Here is a 21,404-nt window from a genome sequence, read left to right on the forward strand (position 1 = left end):
GTACAGCGTTGAAGTTTATCGCTTACTAATCAACATGTTGTCTCATTTTCCTCTTCCTTCACACCTTTGTCACCTATGAGGTCCACAGTGATACTGAGGTTTATAATGAGGCTCTGTCTCTCTCTCTCTGTCTCTGTCTCTCTCTGTCTCTCTCTCTCTCTCTCTCTGTCTCTGTCTCTCTCTGTCTCTCTCTCTCTCTCTGTCCTACAGGAGCTCAGACTCTGACGGAGCGTTCGAGACACCGGAGTCGACCACCCCTGTCAAGTCCCCCACTGGAGAGACAGACCATCATACCCAGCTGCTGACCTCGGAAGACACCGGTGAGGGAGAGAGAGACATACACACAGAAAGAGAGAGAGGAAGGGGACGAGAGAGAGAGAGAGAGACAGAGAGACAGAGAGAGACATACACACATACACACATAAAGAGAGAGAGGAAGGGGACGAGAGAGAGTGAAAGAGAGGGTGAAAAAGAGAGAGAGAGAGAGACAGAGAGAGACAGAGAGAGAGAGAGACAGAGACATAGACACGTTGTTACTGTTGTCCCGTTGACCATTTTGATTCTCATTTTTATATTGTAAATAAGCTTTGGCAATATGTACATTGTTACGTCATGCCAATAAAGCAAATTGAATTGAATTGAATTGAATTGACATAGAGAGACAGAGACACAGAGAGAGAGACAGAGAGAGAGAGAGACACACACAGAGAGAGAGAGAGAGAGAGAGAGAGAGAGAGAGAGAGAGAGAGAGAGAGAGAGAGAGAGAGAGAGAGAGAGAGAGAGAGAGAGAGACAGAGAGAGAGAGAGAGAGAGAGAAAAAAAAGCTTAGACCACCCTCTAGTGGTGACTACTGGTACATCAAATAAGAGGTTTGCTTTGCTAAAGGATATAAACAGGTCTTATAAATGCAGAAAAGCTTCAGTCATCCATCACATGATGTATGCCGTGTTTTACTGATTGGCCAACTGGGAGGTTGTGTTGAAATATTCAGAGCTCATTCATCAATTTAATTAGACTTGTCTAAAACCTTCATCTCTCTCTCTCTCCCTCTTTTTCTCTATCCCTCTTTTCTCTCTCTCTCTCTCTCTCTCTCTCTCTCTCTCTCTCTCTCTCTCTCTCTCTCTCTCTCTCTCTCTCTCTCTCTCTCTCTCCTCTCTCTCTCTCTCTCTCTCTCTTTTTCTCTATCCCTCTTTTTTCTCTCGGTCTCTCTCTCTCTCTCTCTTTCTCTCTCCTCTCTCTGACACACACACAAGCATCAGAAGAAAGTCATTTCTCATACTCATTCATAAACCATGATGCAAACCCTGACAATGCATTGTGGGATTAGGTCTTGACTACATAACACTTGTCATATATATTTCTCTGTTCCTCCAGGTCTTGGCTGTGACTCTGAGGCAGATGGTGAACCCGGGTCAGAGGCTAAAGGTCACCATGGTAGCTCCCTGTCCATAGTCTTTGACGAGGACAAGCCCATAGCTGCTAGCGGAGCCTATAACTTAGACCAGCTCATTGCTGCTGCTGCTGCTGCTGCAGAGGCCCAGAGCCGATCAACTCTAACCCGCTCTCTGAGCCTTCAGGCTGGGGAGCTAGACGGCTCCGGACCCCTAGACAGCGTAGGATCCTCCCTCTCAATCGGAGACTCCCGTCCCCTGGCTGAGGCCTTTAGTATCGACGGTGGTACTGAGAGTGCTCCGGGGACCCTCCGCAGACCGTCCAAGAAGGGGCCTCTCCGCCCTGGTGGCTCCCTGAAAAAGAAGCCTCTCCTCAGGCAGAGCTCTAACCCAGAGAGCCCCCAACCTCCATCCTCTGGTGTCACACCGGAGCCGAAAAAGAGCACCAGAGCAGCTAGTCCCCTATTGGGCCCCGAGGACCAGGAAGTAGGAGGAGCCACAACAGACTCTGGCCCTGCCTCGGCCACGCCCAGTCCAGGAGGCACGCTCCGCAGAACCAGGAAACCACGCGTGGAAAGCCCCGCCCCTCTCATTGAAGAGACCAATCACACTAGCCCAGAGACAGATAACCAACCAATCCCAACCCCTACTCCTGTTCCGACCCAGGCCATTTCCATACCACCCCGACAGGAGGATACCCCCATCCCAGTGCCGGAGGCCCCTCTCCCAGCCAGCGAGGGCTCCTCTCCCATCCCCCCTAGTGGGGCCTACAAATGGGACCCAGACAACTTTGAGGACATCGACCCATTCAACACCGGCGGTAGTAAAGTCGCTAACTCTCCCCCGTTGGGAAGAAAAGGAGTCGCTAACTCCCCCCCTTTGGGAAGGAAAGGAGTCACTGCGTCCATTGCTCACAAAACTGTCACCCCTGTGTCTACCCCCCCTCCTGTCTCTACTGAGGAACCAGCTCCTCCCTCTACCAGCCCCCCTATTCGCACCTCAGGGGCGGTCAGGCTGGAGTTTGACTATTCTGAGGAGACCCTCGAGGAGCCTCCTAAGGCCTCTCCACCTCCCAAGAAGCTGGGCAGGAAGCCAGGCTCCAAGGTTAGTCTGTCATAGGATTGAAAATGGTCCCTTTCTTTAGTCTTGCTGATTTCAATGTGTCATTATTTTTTGGGGGGGCCTGATTATCTCGCAAATTTTTTTTCAAGTGACTTGACGTGTTTTTGAAAAGCGCTTAAAATAGTACATGTTATTACAATTATTATTCCTAATAATTGTATATATATGTCATTATTATTATGTTTATTATATATTTTCATAATATGAATCATTATTATTATTATTATCAGATGCCTCTAAGGAAGCCCAGGATGGGCCTGAAGAAGGCTGTCCAGCCGCCATCGGAACCCCTAGACAACACCCCCGCCACCGTCCCCGGTGATGACATCCCTATCCATAAGGCTTCCTATAACTTTGACCCCGCCCAGTGGGACGACCCTAACTTCAACCCGTTCGGCTCTAACAGCGAGATCCCCGTCTCTCCCGAGCTGAACAAACCCTCCAATAGATTCGACTCTGACACCTTCGACGAGTCTGCTGCCTTCAAGTCCTCCTCCAATAGCATGGCTGCGTCTCCGCCCACGGCTGCCTCAGGCTCCGCCTCCTTTGAGGTGTCGGCCAATGACAATGAGGTTGATAATGATAACGATAACGTCGGTGAGCTGGAGGACCACAACCAGAACAAACCATCCAAAACGAAGAAGAAACCTATCAAATCGTAAGTTGGTTTTAAAATGGTTTAATATTTGTATGGTCTTTCCTGACCTTATTGAACAGAGAGATAGACAGCATGAAAGGTAGAGTATCAAAGGGCAGTATTCAATCCTTTTCCGACACCGTAGGCATGTACGCCGGAGGCTGCGGCGTTACCGCTTGACCAGTCAGGCCACCAGATAGCTGATCCAGTATCCAATATGTGTGTGTGTGTGTGTGTGTGTGTGTGTGTGTGTGTGTGTGTGTGCGTGTGCGTGCGTGCGTGCGTGCGTGCCAGGTTGGAGATAAAGATGTGAAAACACATGCAGATAATATGCTAAGACATAGTGAGATATGTGTGTGTGTGTACTCTCTCTCTCTCTCTCTCTCTCCATCACACACACACACACACACACACACACACACACACACACACACACACACACACACACACACACACACACACACACACACACACACACACACACACACTCTTAACATCTCACTCTCTCTTATCATATTATCTGCCTGCGTGTGTTTTCACATCTTTATATTCAACCTGGGACTTACACACACAAGCCCTAACTCACTAACTTAACAAAGAATCAGACTTGGGGTCAATACCATTTCAGCCCTAACTCACTAACTTAACAAAGAATCAGGCTTGGGGTCAATACCATTTCAGCCCTAACTCACTAACTTAACAAAGAATCAGGCTTGGGGTCAATACCATTTCAGCCCTAACTCACTTTCTGAATTGACTGGAATTGACTCCAAACTCTGCAAGGCTTTAACATTAGTCTGCACCCTAGTCTATGCCAGCAATGAGAATCATGCCAGTAAAATACTTTTTGGGCCAGAAGCAAAAAAAACTCAAACTCCTGATAGACTTCCCACTGCTTTCAGCTGTTCTGCCTGCGGTTATGGAAACGCCACCTGTCCCAGACCTGTTGTTTTTCAACTCTTAATGATCAGCTATGAAAAGCCAACTGAAAATTATTCATGATTATTATTTGACCATGCTTGTCACTTATGAACATTTTTGAACATCTTGGCATAGTTCTGTTATAATCTCCACCCCTCATAGCCTGGTTCCTCTCTAGGTTTCTTCCTAGGTTTTGGCCTTTCTAGGGAGTTTTTCCTAGCCACCGTGCTTCTACACCTGCATTGCTTGCTGTTTGGGGTTTTAGGCTGGGTTTCTGTACAGCACTTCGAGATATTATCTGATGTACGAAGGGCTATATAAAATAAACTTGATTGATTGATTGATTGACTGTAGTTCTAGTTAACATAATGTTACTTAACTAAACTAGTTACATTAACATACTGTTCCCTAACTAAACTAGTTACATTAATATAATGTTCCCTAACTAAACTAGTTACATTAACATAATGTTCCCTAACTGAACTAGTTCTAGTTAACATCATGTTCCCTAACTAAACTAGTTACATTAACATCATGTTCCCTAACTAAACTAGTTCTAGTTAACATCATGTTCCCTAACTAAACTAGTTACATTAACATAATGTTCCCTAACTAAACTAGTTACATTAACATCATGTTCCCTAACTAAACTAGTTACATTAACATACTGTTCCGTAACTAAACTAGTTCTAGTTAACATCATGTTCCCTAACTAAACTAGTTACATTAACATAATGTTCCCTAACTAAACTAGTTACATTAACATAATGTTCCCTAACTAAACTAGTTACATTAACATACTGTTCCGTAACTAAACTAGTTCTAGTTAACATCATGTTCCCTAACTAAACTAGTTACATTAACATACTGTTCCGTAACTAAACTAGTTCTAGTTAACATCATGTTCCCTAACTAAACTAGTTACATTAACATACTGTTCCGTAACTAAACTAGTTCTAGTTAACATCATGTTCCCTAACTAAACTAGTTACATTAACATACTGTTCCGTAACTAAACTAGTTCTAGTTAACATCATGTTCCCTAACTAAACTAGTTACATTAACATACTGTTCCGTAACTAAACTAGTTCTAGTTAACATCATGTTCCCTAACTAAACTAGTTACATTAACATACTGTTCCGTAACTAAACTAGTTCTAGTTAACATCATGTTCCCTAACTAAACTAGTTACATTAACATACTGTTCCCTAACTAAACTAGTTACATTAACATACTGTTCCGTAACTAAACTAGTTCTAGTTAACATCATGTTCCCTAACTAAACTAGTTACATTAACATACTGTTCCGTAACTAAACTAGTTCTAGTTAACATCATGTTCCCTAACTAAACTAGTTACATTAACATACTGTTCCGTAACTAAACTAGTTCTAGTTAACATCATGTTCCCTAACTAAACTAGTTACATTAACATACTGTTCCGTAACTAAACTAGTTCTAGTTAACATCATGTTCCCTAACTAAACTAGTTACATTAACATAATGTTCCCTAAATAAACTAGTTCTAGTTAACATAATGTTCTCTAACTAAACTAGTTACATGAACATAATGTTCCCTAACTAAACTAGTTCTAGTTAACATCATGTTCCCTAACTAAACTAGTTACATTAACATACTGTTCCGTAACTAAACTAGTTCTAGTTAACATAATGTTCCCTAACTAAACTAGTTACATTAACATAATGTTCCCTAACTAAACTAGTTACATTAACATACTGTTCCGTAACTAAACTAGTTCTAGTTAACATCATGTTCCCTAACTAAACTAGTTCTAGTTAACATCATGTTCCCTAACTAAACTAGTTACATTAACATACTGTTCCGTAACTAAACTAGTTCTAGTTAACATCATGTTCCCTAACTAAACTAGTTCTAGTTATCATAATGTTCCCTAACTAAACTAGTTCTAGTTATCATAATGTTCCCTAACTAAACTAGTTCTAGTTAACATAATGTTCCCTAACTAAACTAGTTCTAGTTAACATAATGTTCCCTAACTAAACTAGTTCTAGTTATCATAATGTTCCCTAACTAAACTGGTGATGTTAAGACACATTGTAGAAATGTATTTTCATTTTAATCCAACAACATATGAGCATTCATCTTTTTCAGGTTTGATGCAGTCTTGCTACAGACATATGTTACTGAAAGTCTATTTCTAAATTCCCCAATGTAATGACATGTATCTGAAGCTGAACGTAAACAACTATATAAGGGGAGAGATTAATAATTGAAAACGTACCTTTCCCGGCAAGTTGTTATTAAGATATATAATGTATTGATTAAGTATTGATTGATTAAGTCTCTGCCAGAGATGTTGTGTTCAGTGACTCCTGATCATCTTGTCTCTCTCTTCTTCCTGTTCCAGTAACACTTTCAGAGTCAAGAGGTCCCCAAAGAGGTCGGCTATGTCTGATCCATCATCACAAGTGAGTCAGTCCTCTCTCACATATACTCATGTGTACACACACACACGCACGCACATACGCACGCACGCACGCACGCACACACGCACCCACCCAACCATGCACGCACACACACACACGCACGCACACACGCACCCACCCACCCAACCATGCACGCACACACACACACACACACACACACACACACACACACACACACACACACACACACACACACACACACACACACACACACACACACACACACACACACACACACACACACACACACACACACACTCACCTCCACACCTCCTCACCTCCACACCTCCTCACCTCCTCACCTCCTCACTTGCTCACCTCCTCACTTCCTCACCTCCACACCTCCTCACTTCCTCACCTCCACACCTCCACACTTCCTCACCTCCACACCTCCTCACCTCCTCACTTCCTCACTTCCTCACCTCCACACCTCCTCACTTCCTCACCTCCACACCTCCTCACTTCCACACCTCCTCACTTCCTCACTTCCTCACCTCCTCACTTCCTCACCTCCTCACTTCCTCACCTCACCTCCTCCTTCCTCTGCTCCAGGAGCCCACCCCAGTAGATGAAGTCCAGCCTCCTATCCCCCCGCTACAGGACGACCACGCCACAGACGAGGAAAAGCTGGCCTCTTCCTCCAATCACAAAGAGAAGCTTGCTTCCTCAGCCAATCACAAGTGGGCATCCATGGAGGCGGAGCTAACCTCTGACCCCCAGGAGGACTTCCCGCAGCCATCTGACCTCACAGCCTTCGTCAATGAGAACAATCGAGGTGAGTGTGTTTGTGTGTGTGTGTGTGTGTGTGTTTAAAAATAAACATTATATTAAATAGTCATCATTGGACAATTTCAGGTCAAATGTTAATGTCTCCATGTACAGGATGATATGTCATCCATACGTGTGCTCCCCCATGTATTGATTTCTAATTGGCAGCGAGCCCATGCAGCGAGCCTATGCAGCTAGCTATCCAGCCCTTTACTAAACCCTGACCCCTAGAAGGGTAGAGGAGAGCCACACTACCCAGAGGCTGTGTCTGCCTGACTGTGTTTAAACTGGGTCATGCTGTTGAACAGATAGACAGACAGACTGTCCCACCAGTCCAGTCCAGTCCAGAGTATCTGATGTTCTCCCTCCTCTTTCATTTTTCTCTCCTCTCCCTCCTCTCTTCTCTCTTTCTGTCTCTCGTACTTGTGTCTCTAAATCTGTCTGTTCTATTGTCTCCCTCAGTGCCAGACTATGAGATCGAGTACATGGAGAAGATCGGACCCCCTTCGCCGGTGAGTATATATCCACAGTCTGTGCTGTCAGTCAGATAAGAAGGGGTAAGAAGATAGAACTGAAACCAGCTCACATTATGATCCTGATCTATGAAGATTTAATACTGCTAAATTAGGTCTATATCTTTGCTCGTGAAACTGACTGTCCTTGAGACTGACTGTCCTTGATACTGGGACTGACTGTCCTTGAGACTTACTGTCCTTGAGACTGCGACTGACTGTCCTTGATACTGAGACTGACTGTCCTTGAGACTGACTGTCCTTGATACTGAGACGGCCTGTCCTTGATACTGACTGTCCTTGATACTGAGACTGACTGTCCTTGCGACTGACTGTCCTTGATACTGAGGCTGACTGTCCTTGAGACTGCGACTGACTGTCATTGAGGCTGAGACTGACTGCCCTTGATACTGAGACTGACTGTCCTTGAGACTGCGACTGACTGTCATTGAGGCTGAGACTGACTGCCTATACTGAGGCTGACTGTCCTTGAGACTGCGACTGACTGTCATTGAGGCTGAGACTGACTGCCCTTGATACTGAGACTGACTGTCCTTGAGACTGCGACTGACTGTCATTGAGGCTGAGACTGACTGCCCTTGATACTGAGACTGACTGTCCTTGAGACTGACTGTCCTTGAGGCTGACTTTAGTTTCTTCTGATCATCAAAGAAAATGTTGCATGCTGTCTTGCTGTATGTTTATCTCTCTGTCTCTCTCTCTCTCTCTCTATATATATATATATATTTATATATATAGACTCTGTTTGTGAAGAAACCTTCTACTCTCTACCTGAAGCTGGACTCTGTGACAGACAGCCTGACCAAGCCTAACCATGGATCAGAACTCAACTCTCCCTGCACAGGGTACAACACACTGGGGTACACGCACGCACACACACACACACACCTTTCTCTGAGTCAACACACACGCGCACGCGCACACACACCTAAACACACCGTCTAGTCACATATAGTCAGCAACATGAGCAGTAATAATTATAACAAATAGGACAAAATCCATTCACTCTCTCTCTCATATGCACACAGATTGAGTTTCCAGTCCATTTCTCGGAGTCAAAGAGGTGCAGGGGGGCTGCCTTAATCAACATCCACGGCGCCCGGGGAACAGTGGGTTAACTGCCTTGCTCAGCGCCCGGGGAACAGTGGGTTAACTGCCTTGCTCAGCGCCCGGGGAACAGTGGGTTAACTGCCTTATCCAGGGCCCGGGGAACAGTGGGTTAACTGCCTTGCTCTGCGCCCGGGGAACAGTGGGTTAACTTCCTTGTCCAGGGGCAGAACAACAGATTTTTACCTTGTCAGCTCAGGGATTCAATCCAGCAACCTTTCGGTTACTGGCTCAACGCTCTAACCACTAGGCTACCTGCCGTCCCTCACTACCGCTTTCAGTTGTTATTGTACTTGCCGACTTACCACATAACAAACACATTTTCCATAAACGCACACCCATATACCCAGATATATTTTCTCTATCTAATTTTCCTCATCCCTCCTTCCCCCTCTCTCTCTCTCTCTCTCTCTCTCTCCCTCCATGTAGGAGTTTTGAGGAGATAGAGGCCCAGATCACAGCCCAGATGAAGACTCCTGTGCTGGGCTCCAGACCCGGTCCAGAAGGGTCTCGACCCGGTCCTGAGGGGTCCACTGGAGAGAAAGAGAAGACCAGGAAGAGAGAGAGCCAGTCACTGAGCCGGACACAGAGCACAGACATGGATCATGGGACGGTGAGTAGAACACCGCTGAACTGTCTGAACTGTCAATCTATCTCATTAAGCAAAATCAAGATGAAAATGTATCATTGCGTTTACAGTATGTTTCTCATCGTCTTTCATCGGCATGTGACAGTTATTTGTATCAGGCTCTTCTCAGAATACAATGTTATGTTAGATTTTCTTTCCCGGGTTCACTATGCTGAGGCCTCTCTTTAATCCATCCAACTGGCTGTCTGTGTTATTGTCATGTAGTCATGTAGACACTAGAGGGCGACAATGACTGTATGGCCTGGCCTGGCCTGGCCTAGGCTGTAGACACAGAAGTTGATGCTCAATAGATACATTAACCTCATCAACTACTCTCAAAGCCCTGTCATAAGTTAGCTACCATAAATTAACTACCATAAGGTAACTACCATAAGGTAACTACTAGTAGGTAACTACCATAAAGTAACTACCAGACGGTAACTAAACCTCCATAAGGTAACTACCGTAAAGTAACTACCAGAAGGTACCTACCATAATGTAACTACTAGAAAGTAACTACTAGAAGGTAACTACTAGAAGGTAACTACTAGAATGTAACTACTAGAAAGTAACTACTAGAAGGTAACTACTAGAATGTAACTACTAGAAGGTAACTACTAGAAGGTAACTACTAGAAGGTAACTACTAGAATGTAACTACTAGAAGGTAACTACTAGAATGTAACTACTAGAAGGTAACTACTAGAAGGTAACTATTAGAAGGTAACTACTAGAAGGTAACTACTAGAAAGTAACTACTAGAAGGTAACTACTAGAAGGTAACTACCATAAGGAAACTACTAGAAGGTAACTACCAGAAGGTAACTACCATAAAGTAATTACTAGAAGGTAACTACCATAAAGTAACTACCAGAAGGTAACTACCATAAAGTAACTACCATAAGGTAACTACCATAAAGTAATTACTAGAAGGTAACTACCATAAAGTAACTACCAGAAGGTAACTACCATAAGCTACCTACCAGCCAGCTACAAACAACACACCTCAGTCTCAGCTACCCAGCTCTCAACCTCCTGCTGACAATGCCCAATGCTTTGCTTCGCAATGCTGACCCCCTCCTCGCCCCGCTCCTCGCACTGCTCCTCGCCACGCTCCTGGCCCTCTTCCTCCCACCTGCTGCCAACCCCTGTAGAAACTCACCCAGGGCTCTATGGAGGTCCAAGGTCCAGCCCCTGGCCCATCCCCAGACGCACCCTTCTTAGCCAGGCTGTCTGAGTGCCCTGACCCCCTAGCCTACCTGGAGGCTGTGGAGACTGACCTGGCAGAGACCAACCCCACTGCCTTCGCCCTCAAACTACAGGTGTGTTGATTAGAGTCAGTGTGCTGTGCTGCCCTCCCTCGCGTGCCAACCTCCTTCCCGTTTGGATCCTCTCTATCCCTCGCAGTTATACTGTTGATAAATCATAGTTATACTGTTGATAAATCATAGTTATACTGTTGATAAATCATAGTTATACTGTTGATAAATCATAGTTATACTGTTGATGAATGAGATTGTGTGTGTGTACTCTAATGTGTATGTCTCCCTTTGTTTTCTAGTCGGTTGTCTAGTCTGTTGTATAGTCAGTTGTCTAGTTGTCTAGTCAGTTGTCTAGTCAGTTGTCTAGTCTATTGTCTAGTCTATTGTCTAGTCTGTTATATAGTCTGTAGTCTAGTCTGTAGTCTAGTCAATGTTCTAGTCAGTTGTCTAGTCTGTTGTCTAGTTTGTCGTCTAGTCAGTTGTCTAGTCAGTTGTCTAGTTGTCTAGTCAGTTGTCTAGTCTATTGTCTAGTCTATTGTCTAGTCTATTGTCTAGTCTGTTATCTAGTCTGTTATCTAGTCTGTTATCTAGTCTGTAGTCTAGTCTGTTGTCTAGTCAATGATCTAGTCAGTTGTCTAGTCTGTTGTCTAGTCTGTCGTCTAGTCAGTTGTCTAGTCAGTCGTCTAGTCTGTCGTCTAGTCTGTTGTCCAGTCTGTTGTCTAGTCTGTTGTCTAGTCTGTTATCCAGTCTGTTGTCTTGTCTGTAGTCTAGTCTGTTGTCTAGTCAGTTGTCTCGCCTGTTGTCTAGTCAGTTGTCTAGTCAGTTGTCTCGTCTGTTGTCTAGTCAATTGTCTAGTCTGTAGTCTAGTCTATTGTCTAGTCCAGTCAATTAGCTAGTCTTTTTCCTAATATGTTGTCTAGTCAGTTGTCTAGTCAGTAATCTAGTGTGTAGTCTAGTCAGTTGTCTAATCAGTTATATAGTCAGTTGTCTAGTCTGTTGTCTAGTTGGTTGTCCATAAGTTGTCTGGTCTGTTGTCTAGTCTGTTTTCAAATATGTTGTCTAATCTGTCGTCTAGTTTGTTGTCTAGTTTGTTCTCCATAAGTTGTCTAGTTTGTTGTCTAGGCTGTTGTATAGTCTGTTGTCTAGTCTGTTTTCTAATATGTCGTCTAGTCTGTTGTTTAGTTTGTTGTCCATAAGTTGTCTAGTTTGTTGTCTAGTCTTTTTTCTAATATGTTGTCTAGTCTGTTGTCTAGTATTTTTTCAAATATGTTGTCTAGTCTTTTTTCTAATATGTTGTATAGTCAGTTGTCTAGTCTGTTGTCTAGTCTGTTGTCTAGTCTGTTGTCTAGTCTGTTGTCTAGTCTGTTGTCTAGTCTGTTGTCTAGTCTGTTGTCTAGTCTGTTGTCTAGTCTGTTATCTAGTCTGTTGTCTAGTATTTTTTCAAATATGTTGTCTAGTCTTTTTTCAAATATATTGTCTAGTCTGTTGTCTAGTCTGTTGTCTAGTATGTTGTCTAGTCTGTTGTCTAGTCTGTTGTCTAGTATGTTGTCTAGTCTTTTTTTATATGTTGTCTAGTCAGTTGTCTAGTCAGTTGTCTAGTCCTTTGTCTAGTCTGTTGTCTAGTCTGTTGTCTAGTTGGTTGTCCATACGTTGTCTAGTCTGTTGTCTTGTCTGTAGTGTAGGCTGTTCTCTAATATGTTGTCTAGTCTGTTGTCAGGTCAGTTGTCTAGTCTGTTGTCTAGTCTGTTGTCTAGTTGGTTGTCTAGTTAGTTGTCTAGTCTGTGGTCCAGTCTATTGTCTAGTCTGTTGTCTAGTCAGTTGTCTAGTTGGTTGTCTAGTCAGTTGTCTAGTCTGTGGTCTAGTCAGTTGTCTAGTCTGTGGTCCAGTCTGTTGTCTAGTCTGTTGTCCAGTCAGTTATCTAGTCTGTTATCTAGTATTTTTACTGATGTGTTGTCTGGTCTGTTCTCTAGTCTGCTGTCTAGTCTGTGGTCCAGTCTGTTGTCTAGTCTGTTGTCCAGTCAGCTATCTAGTTTAAAAAAATATATGTTGTCTAGTCTGTTGTCCAGTCTGTTGTCTAGTCTGTTGTCTAACCTGTTCTCTAATATGTTGTCTAATCTGTTCTCTAGTCAGTTGTCCAGTCAGTTGTCTAGTCAGCCAGTCAGTTGTCCAGTCAGTTGTCTAGTCGGTTGTCCAGTCAGTTGACCAGTCGGTTGTCCAGTCAGTTCTCTAGTCAGTTGTCCAGTCAGTTGTCTAGTCAGTTTTCTAGTCAGTTGTCCAGTCAGTTGTCCGGTAAGTTGTCCAGTCAGTTGTCCAGTCAGTTGTCCAGTCAGTTGTCCAGTCAGTTCTCTAGTCAGTTGTCCAGTCAGTTGTCTAGTCAGTTGTCCAGTCAGTTGTCCAGTCGGTTGTCCAGTCAGTTGTCCAGTCAGTTCTCTAGTCAGTTCTCTAGTCTGTTGTCCAGTCAGCTGTCTAGTCAGTTGTCTAGTCAGTTGTCCAGTCAGTTGTCGAGTCTGTTGTCCAGTCTGTTGTCCAGTCTGATGTCTAGTCTGTTTACTAGTCAGTTTCCTTAACCTTATCTCCGCCATTACTTTCATGAAGCTTCCTTTGCCTTTATCTATGTAAGCCTGTTTGTTGATCTTTGAGATTGTGGGTACTGTAGGTAAGAGTGTGGGTACTGTAGGTGAGTGTGTGTGGGTACTGTAGGTAAGAGTGTGGGTACTGTAGGTGGGAGTGTGGGTACTCTAGGTGAGAGTGTGGGTACTGTAGGTGAGAGTGTGGGTACTGTAGGTGAGAGTGTGGGTACTGTAGGTAAGAGTGTGGGTACTGTAGGTGAGAGTGTGGGTACTCTAGGTGAGAGTGTGGGTACTGTAGGTGAGAGTGTGGGTACTGTAGGTGAGAGTGTGTGTACTGTAGGTGAGAGTGTGGGTACTGTAGGTAAGAGTGTGGGTACTGTAGGTGAGAGTGTGTGGGTACTGTATATGAGAGTGTGTGGGTACTGTAGGTGAGAGTGTGTGGGTACTGTAGGTGAGAGTGTGGGTACTGTAGGTGAGAGTGTGGGTACTGTAGGTGAGTGTGTGTGGGTACTGTAGGTGAGAATGTGGGTACTGTAGGTGAGAGTGTGTGGGTACTGTAGGTGAGAGTGTGGGTACTATAGGTGAGTGTGTGTGGGTACTGTAGGTGAGAATGTGGGTACTGTAGGTGAGAGTGTGTGGGTACTGTAGGTGAGTGTGTGGGTACTGTAGGTGAGTGTGTGGGTACTGTAGGTGAGAGTGTGGGTACTGTAGGTGAGTGTGGGGGTACTCTAGGTGAGAGTGTGAGTACTGTAGGTGAGAGTGTGGGTACTGTATGTAAGAGTGAGGGTACTGTATGTAAGAGTGTGTACTATAGGTGAGAATGTGTGGGTACTGTAGGTGAGTGTGTGGGTACTGTAGGTTAGAGTGTGTGGGTACTGTAGGTGAGTGTGTGTTGGTACTGTAGGTGAGAGTGTGGGTACTGTAGGTGAGAGTGTGTGGGTACTGTAGGTGAGTGTGGGTACTGTAGGTGAGAGTGTGGGGGTACTATAGGTGAGAGTGTGGGTACTGTAGGTGAGAGTGTGTGGGTACTGTAGGTGAGAGTGTGGCCACTGTAGGTGAGAGTGTGGGTACTGTAGGGGAGAGTGTGTGTACTGTAGGTGAGAATGTGGGTACTGCAGGTGAGATTGTGGGTACTGTAGGTGAGATTGAGGGTACTGTAGGTGAGAATGTGGGTACTGTAGGTGAGAATGTGGGGGTACTGTAGGTGAGAGTGTGTGTGTACTATAGGTGAGAGTGTGTGGGTACTGTAGGTGAGATTGTGGGTACTGTAGGTGAGAATGTGGGTACTGTAGGTGAGAATGTGGGGGTACTGTAGGTGAGAGTGTGTGTGTACTATAGGTGAGAGTGTGTGGGTACTGTAGGTGAGAATGTGGGTACTGTAGGTGAGAGTGTGTGGGTACTGTAGGTGAGAGTGTGTGGGTACCTTAGGCGAGAGTGTGGGTACTGTAGGTGAGAGTGTGTGGGTACTGTAGGTGAGAGTGTGGCTACTGTAGGTGAGAGTGTGGGTACTGTAGGTGAGAATGTGGGTACTGTAGGTGAGAATGTGGGTACTGTAGGTGAGATTGAGGGTACTGTAGGTGAGAATGTGTGGGTACTGTAGGTGAGAGTGTGGGTACTGTAGGTGAGAATGTGTGGGTACTGTAGGTGAGAGTGTGTGTACTGTAGGTGAGAGTGTGTGGGTACTGTAGGTGAGAGTGAGGGTACTGTAGGTGAGAGTGTGTGTACTGTAGGTGAGAATGTGGGTACTGTAGGTGAGAATGTGGGTACTGTAGGTGAGAGTGAGGGTACTGTAGGTGAGAGTGTGGGTACTGTAGATGAGAAGTAAGTAGCCTAGGTAAGTAAGTAGCCTAGGTGTATATAACTCAATTGGTTCTCTATGTCTCCCCTCCTGCCCCCTGCCTCCCCCTCTTGCAACACCCACCCTCCCTTCTTCCTCCCTCCTCCTCCTCCTTCCCGACCCTCCCTCCCTCTTCCTCCCTCCCCCCTCCTGCAACATCCATCCTCCCTCTTCCTCCCTCCTCCCCCCCCCTCCCTCAACCCACCCCCCTCTTCCTCCCTCCCCCTCCCTCTCTCCCCTCCTCCCCCTCTTCCTCTCTCTTCCTCCCTCTTACCTGCGTCTCAGGAGGAACTGGTTCTAGCTGCTCTGAGGATAGAGGCTCTTCAGGTAGCCAAATACATCTCAGACAGCCCCTCCCTCTCCACTATCACCCCCCAGGTACTGAGCTGAGCCAGCCTGCACCTGTACCTGCTCTGTGTGTGTGTGTGTGTGTGTGTGTGTGTGTGTGTGTGTGTGTGTGTGTGTGTGTGTGTGTGTGTGTGTGTGTGTGTGTGTGTGTGTGTGTGTGTGTGTGTGTGTGTGTGTGTTGAGCAGCATGAGCGTGTCTCAGCCTGCCTCTCCCTCCCCCCTCCCCCCTCTAGTCACACCATTGTGTGTGTGAACACATGGCCGTTACTAAACAATAACAGCAACATCAACCGGACCTATCCACTGCTGCCTTTCCCTTTTCCCCCCCATGTAACATCTCTAACACTGCTTCCAGACCCTGACCCCTGACCTCCAACCCTGGATCTCCTGAACCAATTATCTTAAAGAGTGCTGGGCCTTTTCTTTTCTTGGCTGTGTATCAAACATGTCGGCTATCGGCCTGAACATGTTGGCTACTGGCCTGAACAGTAGAGGCTTCTATTAACACTAACTTGACCTGGGAACTTTTGGAAAGTAACCAGTATTTTGTAACCCTCCTCATTCCTCAATCTGACGGGAGAGAGGGAAGCAGGATGATCAAATACTGTTGAACCTTTCATCTGTAATCTCACATTCCTGTTTTCTGACTGACTGACTTTGTCTCCTAAATATACCCAACAAACTCCAACGTCGTTGCTGCCTTGCTTCAGAAGAGAAGTCAGTCGAGGTTTCCAGATACAGATGGTTAATTTATCTTCCACCTAAGGTCTGTAGTGAAACCATGTGAAATACATCTGTTACTGACGGTCACACCAGAGGAACGTTAAGATAGGTCCGTTGGGTAAGCCTAGTCAGGAGATAGGTCCGTTGGGTAGAGCTAGTCAGGAGATAGGTCCGTTGGGTAGAGCTAGTCAGGAGATAGGTCCGTTGGGTAAGCCTAGTCAGGAGATAGGTCCGTTGGGTAGGTCTAGTCATGAGATAGGTCCGTTGGGTAGAGCTAGTCAGGAGATAGGTCCGTTGGGTAGAGCTAGTCAGGAGATAGGTCCGTTGGGTAAGCCTAGTCAGGAGATAGGTATGTTGGGTAGGTCTAGTCAGGAGATAGGTCCGTTGGGTAGGCCTAGTCAGGATATAGGTATGTTGGGTAGGCCTAGTCAGGAGATAGGTCCGTTGGGTAGGCCTAGTCAGGTAATAGGTCCGTTGGGTAGAGCTAGTCAGGAGATAGGTCCGTTGGGTAGGCCTAGTCAGGAGATAGGTCCGTTGGGTAGGCCTAGTCAGGAGATAGGTCCGTTGGGTAGGACTAGTCAGGAGATAGGTCCGCTGGGTAGGTCTAGTCAGGAGATAGGTCCGCTGGGTAGGTCTAGTCAGGAGATAGGTCCGTTGGGTAAGCCTAGTCAGGAGATAGGTCCGTTGGGTAAGCCTAGTCAGGAGATAGGTCCGTTGGGTAGGCCTAGTCAGGAGATAGGTCCGTTGGGTAAGCCTAGTCAGGAGATAGGTCCGCTGGGTAGAACCTAGTCAGGAGATAGGTCCGTTGGGTCGGCCTAGTCAGGAGATAGGTCCGTTGGGTAAGCCTAGTCAGGAGATTGGTCCGTTGGGTAAGCCTAGTCAGGAGATAGGTCCGTTGGGTAAGCCTAGTCAGGAGATAGGTCCGTTGGGTAGGTCTAGTCAGGAGATAGGTCCGTTCTGTAAGCCCAGTCAGGAGATAGGTTCGTTGGGTAGGCCTAGTCAGGAGATAGGTCCGTTGGGTAGAACCTAGTCAGGAGATAGGTCCGTTGGGTCGGCCTAGTCAGGAGATAGGTCCGTTGGGTAAGCCTAGTCAGGAGATTGGTCCGTTGGGTAAGCCTAGTCAGGAGATAGGTCCGTTGGGTAAGCCTAGTCAGGAGATAGGTCCGTTGGGTAGGTCTAGTCAGGAGATAGGTCCGTTGGGTAAGCCTAATCAGGAGATAGGTCCGTTGGGTAGGTCTAGTCAGGAGATAGGTCCGTTCTGTAAGCCCAGTCAGGAGATAGGTTCGCTGGGTAGGCCTAGTCAGGAGATAGGTCCGTTGGGTAGGCCTAGTCAGGAGATAGGTCCGTTGGGTAGGTCTAGTCAGAAGATAGGTCCGCTGGGTAGGCCTAGTCAGGAGATAGGTCCGTTGGGTAAGCCTAGTCAGGAGATAGGTCCGTTGGGTAGGCCTAGTCAGGAGATAGATTCATTGGGTAGAACCTAGTCAGGAGATAGGTCCGTTAGGTAGAACCTAGTCAGGAAATAGGTCCGTTAGGTAGGCCTAGTCAGGAGATAGCCGTTGGGTAGAGCCTAGTCAGGAGATAGGTCCGTTGGGTAGACCTAGTCAGGAGATAGCCGTTGGGTAGACCTAGTCAGGAGATAGGTATGTTGGGTAGGCCTAGTCAGGAGATAGGCCCGTTGGGTAGAGCTAGTCAGGAGATAGGCCCGTTGGGTAGGTCTAGTCAGGAGATAGGTCCGTTGGGTAGGCGTAGTTAGGAGATAGGTCCGTTGGGTAAGCCTAGTCAGGAGATAGGTCCGTTGGGTAAGCCTAGTCAGGATATAGGTCCGTTGGGTAGGCCTAGTCAGGAGATAGGTCCGTTGGGTAGGCCTAGTCAGGAGATAGGTATGTTGGGTAGGCCTAGTCAGGAGATAGGTCCGTTGGGTAGGCCTAGTCAGTAGATAGGTCCGTTGGGTAGGCCTAGTCAGGAGATAGGTCCGTTGGGTAGGCCTAGTCAGGAGATAGGTCCGTTGGGTAGAGATAGTCAGGAGATAGGTCCGTTGGGTAGGCTTAGTCAGGAGATAGGTCCGTTGGGTAGGCCTAGTCAGGAGATAGGTCCGTTGGGTAGGTCTAGTCAGGATATAGGTCCGTTGGGTAAGCCTAGTCAGGAGATAGGTCCGTTGGGTAAGCCTAGTCAGGAGCTAGGTCCGTTGGGTAGGCCTAGTCAGGAGATAGGTCCGTTGGGTAGGGCTAGTCAGGAGATAGGTCTGTTGGGTAGGCCTAGTCAGGAGCTTGGTCCGTTGGGTAGGCCTAGTCAGGAGATAGGTCCGTTGGGTAGGGCTAGTCAGGAGATAGGTCCGTTGGGTAGGCCTAGTCAGGAGATAGGTCCGTTGGGTAGAACCTAGTCAGGAGATAGGTCCGTTGGGTCGGCCTAGTCAGGAGATAGGTCCGTTGGGTAAGCCTAGTCAGGAGATTGGTCCGTTGGGTAAGCCTAGTCAGGAGATAGGTCCGTTGGGTAGAACCTAGTCAGGAGATAGGTCCGTTGGGTCGGCCTAGTCAGGAGATAGGTCCGTTGGGTAAGCCTAGTCAGGAGATTGGTCCGTTGGGTAAGCCTAGTCAGGAGATAGGTCCGTTGGGTAAGCCTAGTCAGGAGATAGGTCCGTTGGGTAGGTCTAGTCAGGAGATAGGTCCGTTGGGTAAGCCTAATCAGGAGATAGGTCCGTTGGGTAGGTCTAGTCAGGAGATAGGTCCGTTCTGTAAGCCCAGTCAGGAGATAGGTTCGCTGGGTAGGCCTAGTCAGGAGATAGGTCCGTTGGGTAGGCCTAGTCAGGAGATAGGTCCGTTGGGTAGGTCTAGTCAGAAGATAGGTCCGCTGGGTAGGCCTAGTCAGGAGATAGGTCCGTTGGGTAAGCCTAGTCAGGAGATAGGTCCGTTGGGTAGGCCTAGTCAGGAGATAGATTCATTGGGTAGAACCTAGTCAGGAGATAGGTCCGTTAGGTAGAACCTAGTCAGGAAATAGGTCCGTTAGGTAGGCCTAGTCAGGAGATAGCCGTTGGGTAGAGCCTAGTCAGGAGATAGGTCCGTTGGGTAGACCTAGTCAGGAGATAGCCGTTGGGTAGACCTAGTCAGGAGATAGGTATGTTGGGTAGGCCTAGTCAGGAGATAGGCCCGTTGGGTAGAGCTAGTCAGGAGATAGGCCCGTTGGGTAGGTCTAGTCAGGAGATAGGTCCGTTGGGTAGGCCTAGTTAGGAGATAGGTCCGTTGGGTAAGCCCAGTCAGGAGATAGGTCCGTTGGGTAAGCCTAGTCAGGATATAGGTCCGTTGGGTAGGCCTAGTCAGGAGATAGGTCCGTTGGGTAGGCCTAGTCAGGAGATAGGTATGTTGGGTAGGCCTAGTCAGGAGATAGGTCCGTTGGGTAGGCCTAGTCAGGATATAGGTCCGTTGGGTAAGCCTAGTCAGGAGATAGGTCCGTTGGGTAGGCCTAGTCAGGAGATAGGTCCGTTGGGTAGAGATAGTCAGGAGATAGGTCCGTTGGGTAGGGCTAGTCAGGAGATAGGTCTGTTGGGTAGGCCTAGTCAGGAGCTTGGTCCGTTGGGTAGGCCTAGTCAGGAGATAGGTCCGTTGGGTAGGGCTAGTCAGGAGATAGGTCCGTTGGGTAGGCCTAGTCAGGAGATAGGTCCGTTGGGTAGGCCTAGCCAGGAGATAGGTCCGTTGGGTAGGGCTAGTCAGGAGAATGGTCCGTTGGGTAAGCCTAGTCAGGAGATAGGTCCGTTGGGTAGGCCTAGTCAGGAGATAGGTCCGTTGGGTAGGCCTAGTCAGGACATAGGTCCGTTGGGTAGGCCTAGTCAGGAGATAGGTCCGTTGGGTAAGCCTAGTCAGGAGATAGGTCCGTTGGGTAAGCCTAGTCAGGAGATAGGTCCGCTGGGTAGAACCTAGTCAGGAGGTAGGTCCGTTGGGTAGGCCTAGTCAGGAGATAGGTCCGTTGGGTAGACCTAGTCAGTAGATAGCCGTTGGGTAGAGCCTAGTCAGGAGATGGGTCCGTTGGGTAGACCTAGTCAGGAGATAGCCGTTGGGTAGAGCCTAGTCAGGAGATAGGTCCGTTGGGTAGACCTAGTCAGGAGATAGGTCCGTTGGGTAGAGCTAGTCAGGAGATAGGTCCGTTGGGTAGGCCTAGTCAGGAGATAGGTCCGTTGGGTAAGCCTAGTCAGGAGATAGGTCCGTTGGGAATGCCTAGTCAGGAGATAGGTCCGTTGTGTAGGTCTAGTCAGGAGATAGGTCCGTTAGGTAGGTCTAGTCAGGAGATAGGTCCGTTGGGTAGGCCTAGTCAGGAGATAGGTCCGTTGGGTAGACCTAGTCAGGAGATAGCCGTTGGGTAGAGCCTAGTCAGGAGATAGGTCCGTTGGGTAGGTCTAGTCAGGAGATAGGTCCGTTGGGTAGGCCTAGTTAGGAGATAGGTCCGTTGGGTAAGCCTAGTCAGGAGATAGGTCCGTTGGGTAAGCCTAGTCAGGAGATAGGTCCGTTGGATAGGCCGAGTCAGGAGATAGGTCCGTTGGGTAGGCCTAGTCAGGAGATAGGTCCGTTGGGTAGGCCTAGTCAGGAGATAGGTCCGTTGGGTAAGCCTAGTCAGGAGATAGGTCCGTTGGGTAGACCTAGTCAGGAGATAGGTCCGTTGTGTAGGTCTAGTCAGGAGATAGGTCCGTTGGGTAGGTCTAGTCAGGAGATAGGTCCGTTGGGTAGGCCTAGTCAGGAGATAGGTCCGTTGGGTAGGCCTAGTCAGGATATAGGTCCGTTGGGTAGGCCTAGTCAGGAGATAGGTCCGTTGGGTAGGCCTAGTCAGTAGATAGGTCCGTTGGGTAGGCCTAGTCAGGAGATAGGTCCGTTGGGTAGGCCTAGTCAGGAGATAGGTCCGTTGGGTAAGCCTAGTCAGGAGATAGGTCCGTTGGGTAGGTCTAGGCAGGAGATAGGTCCGTTGGGTAAGCCTAGTCAGGAGATAGGTCTGTTGGGTAGAACCTAGTCAGGAAATAGGTCCGTTGGGTAGCCCTAGTCAGGAGATAGGTATGTTGGGTAGGTCTAGTCAGGAGATAGGTCCGTTGGGTAGGCCTAGTCAGGAGATA

General features: G+C 47.2%; 1 protein-coding gene across 1 annotated transcript in view; it reads left to right on the plus strand.

Moving 5' to 3' along the window:
• LOC129867252 (uncharacterized) overlaps nucleotides 1-21,404 on the plus strand; it is a gene marked incomplete at its 3' end in the record, with an annotated part of 142,645 nt that overhangs the window by 106,545 nt on the left and 14,696 nt on the right. The window contains 10 exon segments of the mRNA XM_055940571.1: nucleotides 211-320; nucleotides 1,375-2,495; nucleotides 2,744-3,171; nucleotides 6,462-6,522; nucleotides 7,093-7,315; nucleotides 7,771-7,820; nucleotides 8,580-8,701; nucleotides 9,378-9,561; nucleotides 10,730-10,897; nucleotides 15,530-15,622. Coding sequence (XP_055796546.1) covers nucleotides 211-320; nucleotides 1,375-2,495; nucleotides 2,744-3,171; nucleotides 6,462-6,522; nucleotides 7,093-7,315; nucleotides 7,771-7,820; nucleotides 8,580-8,701; nucleotides 9,378-9,561; nucleotides 10,730-10,897; nucleotides 15,530-15,622 — 2,560 coding nt within the window.

Source organism: Salvelinus fontinalis, chromosome 1, assembly GCF_029448725.1.
Source record: "Salvelinus fontinalis isolate EN_2023a chromosome 1, ASM2944872v1, whole genome shotgun sequence".
In the NCBI taxonomy this organism is placed as follows: Eukaryota; Metazoa; Chordata; class Actinopteri; order Salmoniformes; family Salmonidae; genus Salvelinus; species Salvelinus fontinalis.